The following is a 17,499-nucleotide window of genomic DNA, read 5'->3' on the forward strand; positions in this document are numbered from 1 at the left end:
GCTGAATTGGGATTAGAATCTAGGGGGCAAGCATGGAAGCAGGGAAACCAGTTAGGAAGCTATTTCAGGAATCCCAATGACAGGTGATGGCGGCACTTACCAGGGTGATAACAACGGAAATGGTGAGAAATGGTTGGATTCTGAATCCATATTGAAGGTAGAGTTTACAGATTATGCTAGGGATTGGATGTGGAGGTAAGATGGCCAGACTCGGGGTAGGGAGGGGTGGTCGGGAATAACTTCAAAGGTTTTTGCCTAAGCGCATAGAGGTATGGAGTTATATCAACTGAGATGGGAAGGACAACACACAGAGATGTTGAGTAGGCAGTTGGATCCAGAGTGAGTTCAGGGCAAGGTCTGTTCTAGTATATGAATTTGGGAATCATCAGCAACGGTATGTAAAACCATGACACAAAGCGATATCACCAAGGAACGAGTGTAGACAGAAAGCAGAGAACCAAAGAGGTGTCTTGTGACATTAAGAGTTAAGGGAGAAGAGCCTCAACCAACAAACAATATTTTTTTTAACATCTTTATTGGAGTATAATTGCTTTACAATGGTGCAACAAACAATATTGAGAAGGATGAACCCGTGAGTTTAAGAGAACAACCCAAAAAGTGTACTGTCCCAGAAGCTAAGCCAAGATCCTTTATCAAAGAGGAGGGAGTAATCAGCCACGTCAAATGATTAAGTCTGGTGAGAACTAAGAATTGAGGATTATTAGTTTTAGCATTGCCAGTGGTGACTTTCACCATCTGTTTCATTTGAGTGCTTGAGGCAAAACTGTATAAGGAGTGAGTTTAAGAGAAAATGTGAGAAAAGGAATGAGAGACAGTGAGTACAGACAACTCAGGAGTTTTTGCTGCAAAGAGGAATAGAGAAATAGAGTGTAGCTGGCCAGAGAAGCGAGTTGAGACTATTTTTTTTAAGATGGGAGAAGTAGCCGCCTGTTTGCTGATGGGAAGGATCCGTAGAGATGGGAAATTTGACAGGGATAGAAGGAATAATTGAATTGTTGGAAAAATATCCTGTCCGTAATAGGGGGGATAGGGCCTGATCCACAGGTAGAAGGATTGTATTTAGGTAACAGCATGGATAGTTTGACTATAGTGACAGGCAGAGTATATGGGTGTAGATATTGGTAGGTGGTTAGATGTAGTTTTGAGAGTTGAAGTTTTCATTGCTTCACTTTCCTCAGTAAAGTAGAACACCTATTATAAATGCATCTAAGTGCAATACAGTTTGATATTAGCATTTTGACATATCACCAGGTTATTTATTCACTAACAAATACTTATTGAATTCATACTAGGCATTGTTCTAGATGGTAAATATATAACTGAGCAAAAGTCCTATCTTTAGGGAACATCTGTTTTAGTGGATGGAAATAGAATAAGCATGTATATGTCAGCTTCAGTTAGTGATATGAATGAAAATAAAACAGTGTAAAGGGGAAGGGAGATAGTTCTTTCTTATAGGTTGGTCACAAAAGTCATTTCTGAGGAAGTGACATCTGAGCAGAGATCTGAATCAGATGAGAGGTAAACCCTGCAGGTATCTGCGCAGTACATTTGAAACAGGAAGAACAGCCAGTGCAAAGGCCCTAAAGCAAGAACATCTTGCCATATTGGAGCAAGGGACTAGTATGGCTGAAGCAGAGTGAATGAGGGGTTAGGTGGAAGAAGTCAAGTTCAGAGAGGTAGTGGGGGTGGGGGGGCCCAGATCATGCAGGCCTTGTAAACCATTAGGAGGACCTTGGTTTTTACTCTGAGATAGGATGCTGCCTTGGGAGGTTTTGAATAGATGAGTGATGTGATTTTATTTGTGTTTTAAAAGGCTCAGCATGGCTGCTCTGGGGGCAGGGGTGGGATAGACAAGGGTAGAAAGAAGGAGATGCCTTACTTGGCTGTCACCATAAATCTTAGTGACAGATTGATGGTGACTTAGTGCTAGCAGTGGAGATGGTCAAAGTTGTTGGATTCTGGTTATATTCAGAAGGAAGAACTGAAAGGATTGGCTGACAGATTGCACGCAGGGTGAGAGAGAATTTGACTGTAAGGTTTTGGGGCCGTCTTACTGGAAGACTAGATTTACTGTTAATTGAGGTGGACAAACCGAGGGCAGAAAAGGTTTGGAGGAGTATCCAGAATTTGGTTTGTAACAAATTTAATTTGATCTACCACTTCATATTTCCATCCAGTGTCAAGTAGGCAGTTTTATATATGGCAACATGGGCATATAAAAGGTCAGGACTGGCAACGTAAGTTTGCACCTCATCAGCAGATAAATAGAACGTATTTAAAGCCATAAGCCTAGATGAGGTAACTACGGGAGTAAAGCATATAGAGAAGACATGAGAAGCCTTGGGGCACTCAAGTAGTTAGAAGTTAGATTGCTGAGGAGCAACCAACAGAAGGAAACAAGAAACAGTACTATCCAGTGAGGTGGGAGGAGAAAACTGAGTGTGGGGTCCCAGAAGCCAAAGAAAAGACTTCAAGGAGGCAGAAATGAACAAGTGTATCAAATGCTCACAAGGTGTGTAATGTGAAGACTGATAACTATTATTTTTGCTGAGTTTTTACCTGATGTTTACTCCTGAATACACCTGTCTCCTTCTGTCCATCTCTAAACTGAAAGTGCCATGAGGTCAGGTATCTAATACACGACATATAGTAAAAGCTCAGTATTTGCTGAATATGTGCTACTGGCACCCTCTTCGAGCCCTCATCACTTTCTAATCTTGCACTTGAGTACATTGTTTACATTGCTGCCCATTTGTCTGATCTTTCCTGTCTAGAAAGCTTCAGGGGCTCCCCATTACCTGCACTATAAAATCCTGGCACCTCCTGACAAATCCATCCATGTCATCTTTTTCAGCCTCATGTCCTACCACTTCCTATTCATACCTATACCCTAATATGGAACAATTTATAGTTCTGTCTACGGACTGTATTATTTCATCCTTCTGTGGCTTTACTCATTCTATTTATTTTTTCAGCCTAAGATGACTTTCCTCCTTTGCTTGGCTAAAGTCTAGCTTGAAGAATCAGGAAGCTTTTGTGAGCCAACTCATTCAGTCCACAGGCAGCCTCCATAATAACTGTATAATCTCTATCACAGTTCTTATTCTCTATTTAACTTTTTTATGTGTCTGTTACCTTTTCTAAAGTTTAAATTTTTTAGGGTCAGAAGTATATCTTTATTTATCTTCCTTTCCATGGTACCTGTCACAGTGCTATCTTCTGGGTAGGCAGTCTATAAATACTGAATTTTAAGAGAAAAGGAAAATGAAGGGGAAGGCATTCAAATGTGAGCTGAAGAAGATGGTAAATTCTAGACTAGGTCAAAAGGTAGATATTTGAAAGAAATGGTAAAGATGTACATTTTAATATATATATCTATACTTTGTACAAAGGAGTATAAATGCCTACGTCGAAATAATAGAAAAATAGAAAAACTATTTTTAACTATTCCTTGTAATTCCTCAGTTATTATATAGTATGCTAATAGTATGTATTAGAAAATATGAAGTGCCTATGTTACATACGTAATTTATAATTTTTTTAATACTTTCATATTAAATTTTTAGGATATCAATGCAAGCCTGAATAAGAAAAAGAATTTCTCCCTCCTAAGCCATGGCATATCAGTTGTACAGAAACACCACTTTGGGAAACAGTCTTCAGGAGAGCCTCGATGAGCTTATACAGGTGAGGGACTAAAAATCAACATTTTTATTTAGATGGATCTATAATAATTCTTGTTCTCATACTTATGGGAATGGCATAGTCTATGTAGCTTTAAGATAACTTTGGATAAGTTAATACAAGTCTTGAGATTTAAATTAGAATTTTGAATTTATATTTTAATTTTAGGAAAATGAACCTTTTTATGTAAACCTCTCATCCAAGAACATATTACGTATTTCCATTTATTTTCATATATTTTGAGCTTTGATAAGATTAGACTTTTTTTTTTTAACATATTATTGGTCCCAAGTTTTTTATTTAAAAGAAACTTGGTTCCTTCAATTTATCGAACACTTCTTTCCAGATACTGTGAAGGAGTGGTAGACAAAGTTTTGTCCTGGTGCTGTAACATCACTGCATGTTTTCTTTTCAAAATTATGTTTGTGTCAAGATAATGCAAGAAAATATTGTCAGGCTTTGCTTCTTAGTTGTCAGTTATGGCAAAAAAGAATAAGGGATTCTAGTTTAGAGGCTCTGGTTAACCTCAGTTAAATTTTAGATGATAATTCATGTATTTTTGTTTTATTTTTTCTTTAATGTTCTTCTCTAAGAAGATTCATGACCTTTATTTTTTCTCAGTCTCAACAGATTACCCCCCAACTTGCCCTTCAAGTTCTACTTCAGTTTGATAAGGCTATAAATTCAGCGTTGGCACAGAGGGTCAGGAACAGAGTCAATTTCAGGGTAAGTATATTTTCTTAAATCTAGAAGCTGCACCATGGTTGTCACAATAGTGCTTTTTAGGACACCTGCATATTTATTAATCATAAAGAGATGGCTTAATCAAACTTTGGAACTTGTTTGATAACAACTGACTCCTGCTTGATGTTTAAATAATCTGTAGAATCCTGCTTGATGTTTAAATAATCTGTATACTAAGTTCATCCACTTAATGTGAGATACAGAGTTGTTTTTAGATTCTTATTCCATTGTTTCACAAATCAGCCTATGTATGTTTGGCTACCTTCCCTTAAGAGTTACTGAGATTTCAAATGTCTGACACATTATCTGCAGGATTGAAGGTAAGTGAGAGTAATCTCTATGGATCAGTTATGTTTTTTAAACTCTGACCAGGGAAGTTCAGAGTTATTTCTAGAAACCTCACGTTGCCTCCCACCTACTCTTAGATAACATGGCTTATAAAGACCTGACCTGTTGGCAGATAATGGTCTCTTCTGGTAGCTTGGTCTCATTTGAATCATTTGTACTTTGAACAGTAATCCCAAACTGAACAAAACTGTCTTTCTCAATTCGATGGTAAATTCAGATTAAAAGATATGAAAATCAACAAATGAAAAGAATATAGATGTTAATTTGCATTTAAGAGAACGTCAGTGTTTGGTGTTTTGGGTTTTAGTTTGTGATGAAAAACACAAAAGAAAAATTTATCATTTATTCAACGAACATTTCAATGCCTGTTAAATACGAGGCATTGTTCTGGATATTGGGTATACAGGACAAAAGAAGACAGGCCCGTTATTTTAGTGAAGGGGTAAAATCTGCATGTATTTTATATTCATATAAATAAGTCACATCAGTTTCACATGCCTAACAAATTATCTGGAGTAAAACGTGTCTTTATAAAATTTTATCAGTGGATTCTTGAATTTTTAACAGTAATAATGCTGGCACAGTTTCCTTTTTGTACAACCATACATACAAATGTGCCTAGTTTGTCATTCAGAACCTGATCCTTTAATTCTAAGTTGATCCATGTTGATACATATTTGCCCATGTAGAAAATTTGTTTGACTACTTATCAGAGTCGTAGGGTTCACAAGGCCTGAGTGGTCTTCTAGTTGTATTATTGTAGGTTTCTGGTTTGGATCTCTTTAGCTAAAGGTAAATTAACTTTAAAAAAGTGTTATTCAGTAGATATATGTAAAAAATATATGTATTTATTAGAGGTGCATTAAAGATACAGTTTAGCCACATGTTATCTATCATACAGAAGGAAATTTTTAATATAAAGAACAGAATTTCAGCATATTTGAATGTTCACATGCTAATCATAAATAGCAGTGACTGGCCTGGTTCAAATTATTGACATCTGCCACCAACTGGATATGCAGTAACCTACACACTTATAGGATCATTGATTATACACAAGCCAGAAGTGAACATTGAGGTTGGCATTTGGTTGTTCAGCCTTCCAAAGGCTCAAACTATAGTCAAGGAACAGATCTAATTAAAGTTTTTTTTTTTACATTTACAACTCTGCATCTTTTTACTTAGTAATATGTCCTGAGTGATTTTCTATGCATTACTCCCACCTCTCCACTGAAACTTCTCTTGCCAAGTTATTTATTGCTGAATCTAATGCATAATTAGTGATCTATTGATTAGTCTCTTTTGAAACCCATACTTCCCTTGAAATCATACTATTTTGGCTTTTTTTTTTCTATTCTCTGGCCCGTCTCTCAGGCTACTTTGTATCACTTAATTGCTGGTTTTCCTTAAGGGTTATCTAGGGCTCCACATATTCTCCTTGAATGATCTCATCCAGTCCTTGGCTTTAAAATTGATATGCTCCCATGCTTGCTTCTACACTCCAGCTGCTTACTGGATATGGTAAGATGTAGCTGAAACTCGAATTTAACTTTCCTCCCAAACCAGTTTTTTCTATGAATGCGTTGTTACACAAGCCAGAAACTTGGGAATAACAAAGATTTCTCTCTTCCCCACCCGACCATATCCGGTTGGTTATCAAGCGTTGACAGATCTACCTTTTAAAATCTCTCCACTTCCCTGGACCCCCTTGCCTCTGCTATCGCCCAGCCACTTTGACCTGTGATTCAGCCAGCTATCGGCTTCTTAGCTGCTCTCCTTCCTCCAGTCAGACTCCCCTCTAGTCTGTTCATGTTATCACCAAAAATGCAAATCTCAGCATGTTACTCCTCTGCCTGAAATCCTTCATTGACGTCCTAATGCCCTCACAATAGGGAAAAGCTTTCCCAAGGTTCTCCATGATCTCTTTCGCCTTAGGACCTCCTGTCATATTCTCGTTTCAGGAACTTACTATCCCATTCCAAGTGTTTGTCTTCCTTTCTGCTGTCCCACCTTTGTGCCTTGACTCTTTTTCATTCTTTGGGACTCAAGCTTCCTCTGTCCGATCTCCTGTACCCTTGGATGCCTCTGCTGTACTCCCGTTGTACCCAGTAACAATCTTTCATAGCACTGTTACACTATGTAGTTACTTGTTTGAATGATCTCCCCTGCTAACCTAAGCTTCGTGGATGGCAGGGATCATACGTGTATTGCTTACCATTGTATCCTTAGTGCCTAGTATAGTCTAACAAATAGTAATTATTCATTATTTATTAAATTTATTCATTCATAGCCATTATAATTTCCCTAATGATTCTAACTTAAGCCATTAATGAGAACTCAATTTTTGATATTACAAGTAACACTGCAGGGAACAGTTTTGTGCTGAATTTTTTTTTTTCTGAAGGCATATAAGTGTCTCATTGAATACTAAATTTCATATGTAAATACTTGTGCATGTATATATCTCTCAGGTTTTGATTATATTCTGTTGGTGTCCACCCTTGCACCTTCATCACACTTTTCAAAAAGTTCCTTTTAATGTTCAGATAAAATTTTTTTTAGGAGAAATATGTATTAGAAGAATGTCAGTTGCACAGGACAATAATGTTGTAATTTTAGTGGCCAGTAATTCATCTGAGCTAAGTCACAGGATTAAAATTAATGTTTCTAGGAATCCCCTGCTTTTGTACAAACTCAGAGGATCAACATACACAATAAAATAGGTTGCTTTTAAAAAGTATTTATATAAAAAATTCAAATGCATTTTCATAATTTAGCCACATGAGGGCAGTAGAAATACAGATTCAAATTTCCATTCAGTTTTTCTTCAGGTAAGTAATTTGCAGGCTTTTCCAGTGCTGAAAATAGTGTGCTAACTAAAATATTTTTTAACTCTTCCCTTAGCAAATTTATCTAGGGTTTTTTTTAAGTGATAGTATGATTAACACCTAAGATTGCTTGCTTAAGAATTTCCTTAATTAATTTTCATCCTATTTTGAGAATTATGTACTTGTAGCTAGGTTTTCTTAAATTGTCTGGAGAAAAATGTGAGGGGGAAAAAAATGACTTTTCATGGTTTGTCTAAATGTTTTGTTTTAAAGGGCTCTCTAAATACATACAGATTCTGCGATAATGTGTGGACTTTTGTATTGAATGATGTTGAATTCAGAGAGGTGACAGAACTTATTAAAGTGGATAAAGTGAAAATTGTAGCCTGTGATGGTAAAAGTAAGTGTTTGCCCTAATTACTGTGAAAGCAAAGCTACTTGAAATCTTGTTTTCATGAGTCTTTAGAAAATTTTCATCTGAAATTAAGGGAGAAAATGGCCAATGATCCACTCCCAGATAGAGACCAGGCTTCTTTCTCAGCTAGATTCTGGATTCCAGATCTCACATAGTCCTCTTACTAACTTCAGGTATAAACATTTCATATGACACATAGACTACTTCTACAGGTTGAATTTGTTTGCGGGGGTGGGGGAAGCATATTAATAAGCTTTTCTTCCCTATTTCAGTTGCAGATTTGAAGTGTTTGTTTCTAAAGCTTTTCTTTTTCTTTAAGGAAGTGTTTAATTTCAGTTTATCCTATGGTTTCTGTTTTGTTGGATACCTATACATTTTATATTTTAAAAATGATTATTTAAAAGACTTCAAATAACCATAAGAGCCTTATCAGTCATAATGGTAAATATCTAGTCCTCTGATCTGTTACATGCAGATATTTTTACAGCAGACCGAGGAACTTCTTCAGGTCCTTAAATGTTTCAAAAACTATACATCTCTGCTTTCTGTTCCATGATTAATTTCTTTTTGCTAATGGAATTTTAAATATATAAATTGTATTTGAAATATACTTACTTTTACTTTGTAATCTGAACAATTTGTGTTTAAAGCAGCTATTCCTGAAATTAGAGAATACTGTCAGTCACTTTCCAAGAAGGGGAATTTTGAAAAGAAAGAGAAATGTAGAAAGCAGTACCCTACGTTGCTCAGTGTGTAGGTTAGGTTTTTATGTTTTGGGTTTCAAAGAAATGCCCTATCACTGAAAAGATATAAAGACAGAAAACCACACAAGAAAGACGTCATTTGTAACATCATCTGGAGATAACATATCACTTGATATTTTAATGTATAACCTTCTAGTCTTTATATACATATCTTTACAGTAATATATGTATGCACATACTCATTTGCAAATATATCATTTTTCACACGTAAGTCATTCTCTTAAACCTGATTTTTTGATAGCTGCCTGAAATTATATACCTTTATCCCTTTTTAAAGAAATCATCTCTTCCAGATGTCAGAGTCTCTGAAACTAGCAATGTTACTTACAGTGGCTCATACATTGTGGAAGGTTAAGTAGGGATAATCATTCTAAGACCTTTAAGATGACTTTTTTATATAATAATTACCAAATACTTTTGTTCTTTGCTGTAACAACAACAACAAAAATCTATGTTTATAATTTTATAGTTCCTGGATCATAGATAACATTTCTGTATGTCAGATAATGTATACTTTTTTTCATGTCTTTCTTATAATTTAGGCTAAATTATCACCCTTAGGTTTTCAAATTTTTAGTAGACTATAGAATTTGAGCATTACTGTATAATTTCTAGACCACTATCAAAATGACTTAATGATATGGATCAGTACTGTTCATAAAACTTTCATGCTGATGGAAATGTTTCCTGTCTATACCCTCCAATAGCCACAGCTGACTATTAAGCACTTGAAATGGATTAGGGCAACTGAGAAATTTAATGCTTTAATTTTAATTTAATTTTCTTAACTTTAAATAGCCACATGTGGTTAGCCAGTAGCCACCACATTGGACAGCACAGATGTAGACTAGTAGAGTGTCAATCATTTGAAACATAGCTAAGAACCAAAAAGTCAGTGAAGCCCCTGAGCAAACTTAATAATATCAAAGAGTCCATGTAAACATATGTATTTTACTTATAGGTAGTCCTTAGAGTGTATTTCTCTTGCTTCTTAAAGATATAAGATTATCTGTTTGTTTGTTTTTTTTCAAACTTCAGTGGATATAAAATACAAATCAATCAGCCTCACCTACTGCAGTGGCTTCTGAGGAACTTGGCCCACTTACAGCACAGTATAGTAATTGTTCTTCAAAGAAAAGATTGTTGAGTATTCAAGAAAAGCTTAGATTGTGTTCCATGCACTCGTGTCTGTCAGCAGAAAATAATACAATCAATCATTAAAATGTAAATGGTTGTGGCATTTAGAGATAGAAGCTTAAGTAATAATTAATACCATTCCTTAGTAACCAGATAAATGCAGTACTACTGCGAAATAAAGTTCAATTCCAAATAGAGAAGCAGAGAAAGTGATTGATAGTGGCTAGAATTTTGGTATTTTTCTTGCCAGGAATTATTAAAACAATTCTCTCTCTTCTATGTTATATAGTCCTTGGTGGTTTTAAATTTTTGGACAGTAGAGGACTTGGAAAAAAAGTATAGCAGCTATATGAACCAAATGTAGTATAACTTGATTTTTCTTAACATAAATATGGAGACTAAGCATTAACTTTGCTTTTAAGGCAGAGGTAAAAAGACATTTACGTACACAAGATATTACTGTGGTCAGCTTTTCCTTTCCACCCTTGTCTCCCCTTCTTCACCACCATTAGTTCCTGTTTTACTTTTGAAAGATTTTCTCAACATATTGAAGTTGCTGCTTGAATTTACTGTTTCTCTCCTCTGTTTGTTTCCTAGATACTGGCTCCAATACTACAGAATGAATAGGAAAAAAATGGCTTTTTAATGCCATCCTGTTATTGTTCATCAGTTTTTGAAGAGAAGCATAGAAGAGACTTTTTTTTTAATTTATTCTAGCATTGCAGAAATGACTACACTGTGCCGTACTATCAGAGAATTCCAGTAGAAAGAAGCTTATAATTCTGTACCTTCTTACATTACCTTATTGTACAGCATGAAGAAACAGAACTTTTTTTTAACAACAAATCAAACATTGTGGCCTTCCTAAGACCATTCTTTAATAAATTCATTTTAAAACTCAATGTGAGTAATAACTGCTAGAGCTGCTAAGCTAGCAACATGGACATATTAGATAAGCATTTTCAAAGAGCACCGTGTTCCTTGCAAAGGAAATTAGAAAAATGCATTCATTTCAGTAGTTAGTTTTTATCAATTGTTTGTTAGTTGAGCTGATGAAAGCATTAGCAGGGGGCAAGACCAAAATTCCAGACTAGAACTTTCCTTACAAAAATCATTTTTTTAAAAGTACAAAACCAAGGGTAATTATTGGTGTGAAAAATCTAAGTACAACTCAACTAGGAAGAATTAGACAAACAAACAACAAAATGTACTTTACATGGACAATTTAAGAAATAATTTACATATCAGTCAGGTTTCATTTTTAGGATATTCTACATCTTACCAGTTATTAGACTTTCAATAAAAAGTCCTATTAAATGTATCCCATATCTTTGTGTACTTGAAGGAAAAAGTTTTGTCAATCTAGGAATATATGATGAAGAAAGTGGCATTTCTAAAACGTCACAGAGGGAGAATGTTTATCATTTAGTGGAAGTAGGCTTTTACAGCCCCATCCTGTGGTCATTCCCAATTCAACCCTTTTCAATGTGAAGCTGTCCTTTCACTCTCACTCTGCTGAGAGATAATTAATTAATAGAGTAGAGTTGGCAGTAATCGTCAGCAAAATAGCTTTTCATAAACCTATTAAAGTACTAAAAAAGATCTTTATATTGTGCACTGTCCCCCTATTTTTTAGCTGTAGAAGCATGTTATATAATAGGTTTCATCATTTTTAAGTAATCCGTGCTCAGGTCCGATCTATTTAAGATCATGGCCAACATCACTAACTTCATTATCAGTGCTGTGTTACATATCTTCTTCTAGATAATCCTCACAACAGCCCTGGAAGAACTTTGTTCCCCTTTTACAGATTTAGAAGCTTAATTACCAAAGGTTACATAATTAGGATTTTTCTTAATTGCAATGAATCAAGATCAATACCTTTTTATTTTGGAGGTTCAACATAATGGTTAGCAGACAGGTTATGTTGATAGTAAACTTACAATGGTTGTAGAAGTTTCTGTTTCTTAAGGAGTAAATTATGGTTTAAACTTTTTTCATGTTATTAACAGTCACTGAGATCTTAAGTATAGGGCTGGAGGTGTATACTTTGGGGGATTTTAAATCCTATAAATGATGTCACTAGATTGTGCTTTCAAACATACCAAAGTAACATTGACCTAGATGAGTTTCTTACAGGAAATGGTTGACTGCCATGACCTACTAATTGGAGTAATGCCTTCGCACTCCTAGTATTACCTCAGCACATCAGTGTAGTCCTTGATTCTTAGATTAAAACTAACTTTCATCCTTGCAGCCCATTCTGCATAATCTATTCCAGTGTTCTCTTCCTGACCTTCCCTACTAATGAGCACATACTCTGCTCCAGTTAAATTTGAGAAAGAAACAAGTCAGATCTCAGATTTCTCTTCTGTCTTGGTTATGCTGTTTCTTTCATTTCTCATGACTTTCCTTTCAGAATCAAAATCCTATCCATCATTCAAAACTTAAACCCACTTGTATCTGAGTACAACCCATATTGAGCTCTTCCCTTGTGAGCTCTTAACAAAGGAGTCATGAGAAAACACAACAAAGGACAGGAAGAACTTACATCACTCTCAGTACTCACTCATACTCATCCAGGTAACTGGTGTGGAATACCTAGGGTTTATAGTGTACCTAGGCGTAAACCCTAGGGATTATATCACATTCCACCAGTTGAAACCAATTCTTGTACTTAGGACAGCCACCACATACACACCTCTATTCCCCCCCCCCCCCCCCCCGGGCAGGAGTACAGAAATCATAGCCTGACATTTCCTCCTCTCAGTTCTAATTACTTGCATACACATGGCTAACATTTGCATAGTGATATAGGTGTTCTAATCTTCCCACAGCAGTACTCGGACTTGACTGGAAATTACAGAAGAGACACGGCCAGAGCTTACGGCCAAAGGTATCCACTTTGGCCGTAAGCTCTCCCACCTGGCCACAGACTCCAGTGATAATAAGCTTACTTGCCTGTTAATGTGGAAGAAGAAAAAAAGTCCATTAATTCTTCTATTAGTAGGACTAAATGTAAAATCTGGGCTTCGTGTGGTAACGTACAGTTGGTCCTGTCTCAATGTGTTACTGAGTACTACTTTAACACCCAAATAGTGGACAAAGAATAGCTTCTTTGGGTTTAATGCCTGACTGGTCATTGTTTGGCTTGTTTATAGTGATCTGTCTTCAGCTGATGTTTAGGGGAAAGAAAGTTTTTTTTTTTTTTTTTAAAGGATTTTCTTATTTATTTATTTATTTATTTATTTATTTATTTATTTATTTTTGGCTGTGTTGGGTCTTCGGTTCGTGCGAGGGCTTTCTCCAGTTGCGGCAAGCGGGGGCCACTCTTCATCGCGGTGCGGGGACCGCTCTTCATCGCGGTGCGCGGGCCTTTCTCTATCACGGCCCCTCCCGTCGCGGGGCACAGGCTCCAGACGCGCAGGCTCAGCAATTGTGGCTCACGGGCCCAGCTGCTCCGTGGCATGTGGGATCTTCCCAGACCAGGGCTCGAACCCGTGTCCCCTGCATTAGCAGGCAGATTCTCAACCACTGCGCCACCAGGGAAGCCGAAAGAAAGTATTTTATCTCTTGGTAGACATCAATCCCAGTGTCATAAGGTACGTTATCGTCAGTTTTGAGTGGGTCATAATTGAATCACTAATAGTAAAATATGTAAAATATGTACATATATTGTAATGTGTGTGTTTTCACTCAACTGGAGAAGCAATTATTTGTAGCATAGTTATAAAATTTGGAATCAATAGAACAATGCATGGTAAGGGAAAGTGCAAATTCTCCATAAGAATTTGCAACATTTGTTTTGTCAATCCATCCTAAAAATGCCCCCTAATTTGGTGAAAATATCCAGCTATTTTTTATATGCTGTAGTAATAATAATCTTATTTTTCTAGTACATGGGTAGATAGAATGTGCTTGGGGTTTGGGGCAAGGCATTCTACCTTGTAAGAGGTATAAGAACTTTGCAACATACAGCAAAGGATTTAGCAGCATTAGTTCAAGAGAGCATTGTGCAAGAAAACTGAACAGTGTGCTCTTGTGAATGTCCCAACTCTCTTATTCTGTGATACTTTCTTCCTCTGCTTTTACTCATTCTGTTTACCAAAGTGAGCCACAAAACACCTGAATGGCCAAAGCAAGAACAAAGCTGAAGGCATCACACTTCCTGCTTTCTGACTGTATTACAAATCTATAGTAATCAAAATAGCATGATAATATTGGCATAAAAACAGACACATAGATCAGTGGAACAGAATAGAGAGCCCAGAAATAAACCCACACATGTATGGTCAATTAATTTATGACAAAGGCAAGAATGTACAATGGGGAAAGGACAGTCTTGTCCACAAATGGTGTTGGGAGAACTGGACCACTATCTTACACTACACACAAAAAACTAACCAAAGTGGACTAAAGACTTGAACCTAAGACCTGAAGCCATAAAACTAGAGGAAAACATGTGTAAAGCTCCCTGACACCAGTCTTGGCAGTGATTTTTTTGTATTTGATACCAAAAGCGAAGGCAACAAAAGTAAAATTAAGCGGAACTACATCAAACTAAAAAGCTTCTCTGCACAGTAAAGGAAACCATCAGTAAAATGAGCAGGCAGCCTACAGAATAGGAGAAAATATTTGCAAATAATACACCTGATAGATTTATATCCAAAATATAAAGAATTCAGACAATAGCTAAAAAACCGTTCTGAATAGACATTTTCCCAAAGAAGACATAAATACAGCCAACAGGTACATGAAAATATGCTCATCATTAACCAGGGAAATGCAAATCAAAACCACAGTAAGACATCACCTCACACCTGTTAGAATGGCTACTGTCAAAAAACAACAAGCATTGGTGAAGATGCGGAGAAAAGGGAACCCTCGTGCACTGTTGGGAGGAATGTAAATTAGTGCAACCAGTATGGAAAAGTATGGAGATTCCTCAGAAAATTAAAAATAAAACTTACCTTATGGGGCTTCCCTGGTGGCGCAGTCTTTGAGAGTCTGCCTGCCAATGCAGGGGACACGGGTTCGAGCCCTGGTCTGGGAAGATCCCACATGCCGCAGAGCAGCTGGGCCCATGAGCCACAGTTACTGAGCCTGCGCGTCTGGAGCCTGTGCTCCGCAACGAGTGAGGCCGCGGTGGTGAGAGGCCCGCGCACCGCGATGAAGAGTGGCCCCCGCTTGCCACAACTAGAGAAAGCCCTCACACAGAAACGAGGACCCAACACAGCCATAAATAAATAAATAAAATAAATTTTAAAAAAAAACAAACTTACCTTATGATCCAGCAATTCCACTTCTGGGTATTTATGTGAAGGGAATGAAATCACTATCTTGAAAAGATATCTGCATCTATGTTCAAAGCAGCATTATTTACAACAGCCAAGACAGGAAAATACGTGTCCATTGATGGATGAATGCATAAAGAAAATGTGTCATCTGTGGCCCACAAGAACCAGATTATTCAGCCATTAAAAAAAGGAAATCCTGTCATTTGCAACAAAACAGATGGATCCTGAGGGCATTATGCCAAGTGAAATAAGTTAGAGAAAGATAGATACTGTATGACCTCATATGTGGAATCTAAAATAAATTGCACTCATGGATACAGAGAACAGACTGGTTGTTGCCAGAGGCAGATGGTGATGGGGTGAGCAAACTGAGTGAAAGTGGTCATAAGATACAAACTTGCAGTTATAAATAAGTCCAGGGAGTGTAATGTACAGCACAGTGACTATAGTTAACAATACTGTGTTGTACACCACCAGTTTGAACTGTGTGAGTCCACTTACTTATACAGGGATTTTTGTTTTTTAATAGTAAATACTACAATGCTACACGATCCACAGTAGGTTGAATCCACAAATGTGGAACCACAGATACAAAAGAACCACATATACAGAAGGCCAACTCTAAGTTATATGTGGATTTTCGACTGCAGAGGATCAGCAACCCTAACCCCCTCGTTGTTCAAGGGTCAACTGTGTATATTTAAAAGTTGCTGAGAGTAGATCTTAAAAGTTCTCATCATAAGAAAAAAGATTTCTAACTGTATGGTGATGGATATTAACATTATGGTAATCATTTTGCAGTATACACGTATATAAAATCACCATTTTGTACACCTAAAACTAATGTTATATGTCAATTTTAATCTCAGTTTTTTTTTTTTTAAGTTCCCATCTTCAGAGACTTCTAGTCATTCCAGAATAACAAGGACAGGACTTAACTTCCTTCCATAAACAACTAGAAAAGTAGACAAAACATGAAAGTGTTTTTCAGACATTGGAAAACAGGCAGCACAAGGCTGTCATCTCTGAGAAAGGGGGCAAAGAAATAGTTGAGGTCTATGACCTTCCAGCTCACTGCATGGAGGCAATACCCAGACTATAGGAACTTCCCTGGTGGTTCAGTGGCTAAGACTGGGTCCCAGTACAGGGGGCCCAGGTTCAACTCCTGGTCAGGGAACTAGGTCCCACATGCCACAACTAAGAGTTTACATGCCACAACTAAAGATCCCGCATGCCGCAACGAAGATCCTGCATGCCACAACTAAGACTTGATGCAGCCAAATAAATAAATAAAAAATTTTTTTAAATACCCAGACTATAGACACAGAGAGAGGGGAACCCAAACAGAGCCTGACAACCTTGCTGAGTTGAGAAGACACTGAGATCAGAGTTTAGGGAAGCTGAGGTGATTGAAAGATGCAGCATTCTAGAAAGGAATCAAAACGGTGGTCCCCTAGAGTGTTTGCTGTGTACTTGGTTGCACATAAGTAGAATGACGCCTTACAAAACCAAGCAAAGAGTAGCTAGGGAGTTAGTTATAAACAGCAATTCCCAAAGCTCACATAGGGTGGGGAACCAGAGTAAACAGTTCTCAGTACTCACCTAAGGCATCAAATAGAGTGAGACCCCAGAGGGTCATGCCTCAATAATAGGCTAAAATGGAGTAAAAGCTACTCTAGCTTAGAACCACCCTAGCAAAGGTGAAAAACAGGATTTGAGGGAATCAAACTGATTAATAAATAATTGTCAAAACATTTATATGTATATATATGGCATTTTTCACAGAATTAGAACAAAAAATTTCACAATTTGTGTGGAAATACAAAAGACCCCGAATAGCCAAAGCAATCTTGAGAAAGAAAAATGGAGCTGAGGGAATCAGGCTCCCCAACTTCAAACCATACTACAAAACTACAGTAACCAAGGCAGTATGGTACTGGCACAAAAACAGAAATATAGATCAATGCTACCGGACAGAATGCCCAGAGATAAACCCACACACATATGGTCACCTAATCTATGACAAAGGAGGCAAGAACATACAATGGAGAAAAGACAGCCTCTTCAATAAGTGGTGCTGGGAAAACTGGATAGCTACATGTAAAAATGAAATTAGAACACTACCTAACACTACACACAAAAATAAACTCCAGATGGATTAAAGACCTAAATGTAAGACTGGACACTCTAAAACTCTTAGAGGAAAACAGGAAAAATACTCTTTGACATAAACCACAGCAAACTCTTTTTTTGACCCA

General features: G+C 37.0%; 1 protein-coding gene across 4 annotated transcripts in view; it reads left to right on the plus strand.

Annotated features, from left to right (window-relative positions):
• GTF2A2 (general transcription factor IIA subunit 2) overlaps positions 1 to 10,846 on the plus strand; it is a 31,855-nt gene extending 21,009 nt beyond the window's left edge. For all 4 annotated transcript variants that reach the window (XM_057544107.1, XM_007165960.3, XM_007165961.3 and 1 more), the window contains 4 exons: positions 3,591 to 3,711; positions 4,330 to 4,434; positions 7,902 to 8,028; positions 10,542 to 10,846. In XM_057544107.1, coding sequence (XP_057400090.1) covers positions 3,640 to 3,711; positions 4,330 to 4,434; positions 7,902 to 8,028; positions 10,542 to 10,567 — 330 coding nt within the window. In that variant the 5' untranslated portion in view covers positions 3,591 to 3,639 and the 3' untranslated portion in view covers positions 10,568 to 10,846. The remainder of the gene's footprint in view (positions 1 to 3,590; positions 3,712 to 4,329; positions 4,435 to 7,901; positions 8,029 to 10,541) is intronic.
• The last annotated feature ends 6,653 nt before the right edge of the window (positions 10,847 to 17,499 follow it).

This window comes from Balaenoptera acutorostrata, chromosome 3 (assembly GCF_949987535.1).
Source record: "Balaenoptera acutorostrata chromosome 3, mBalAcu1.1, whole genome shotgun sequence".
NCBI lineage: Eukaryota > Metazoa > Chordata > Mammalia > Artiodactyla > Balaenopteridae > Balaenoptera > Balaenoptera acutorostrata.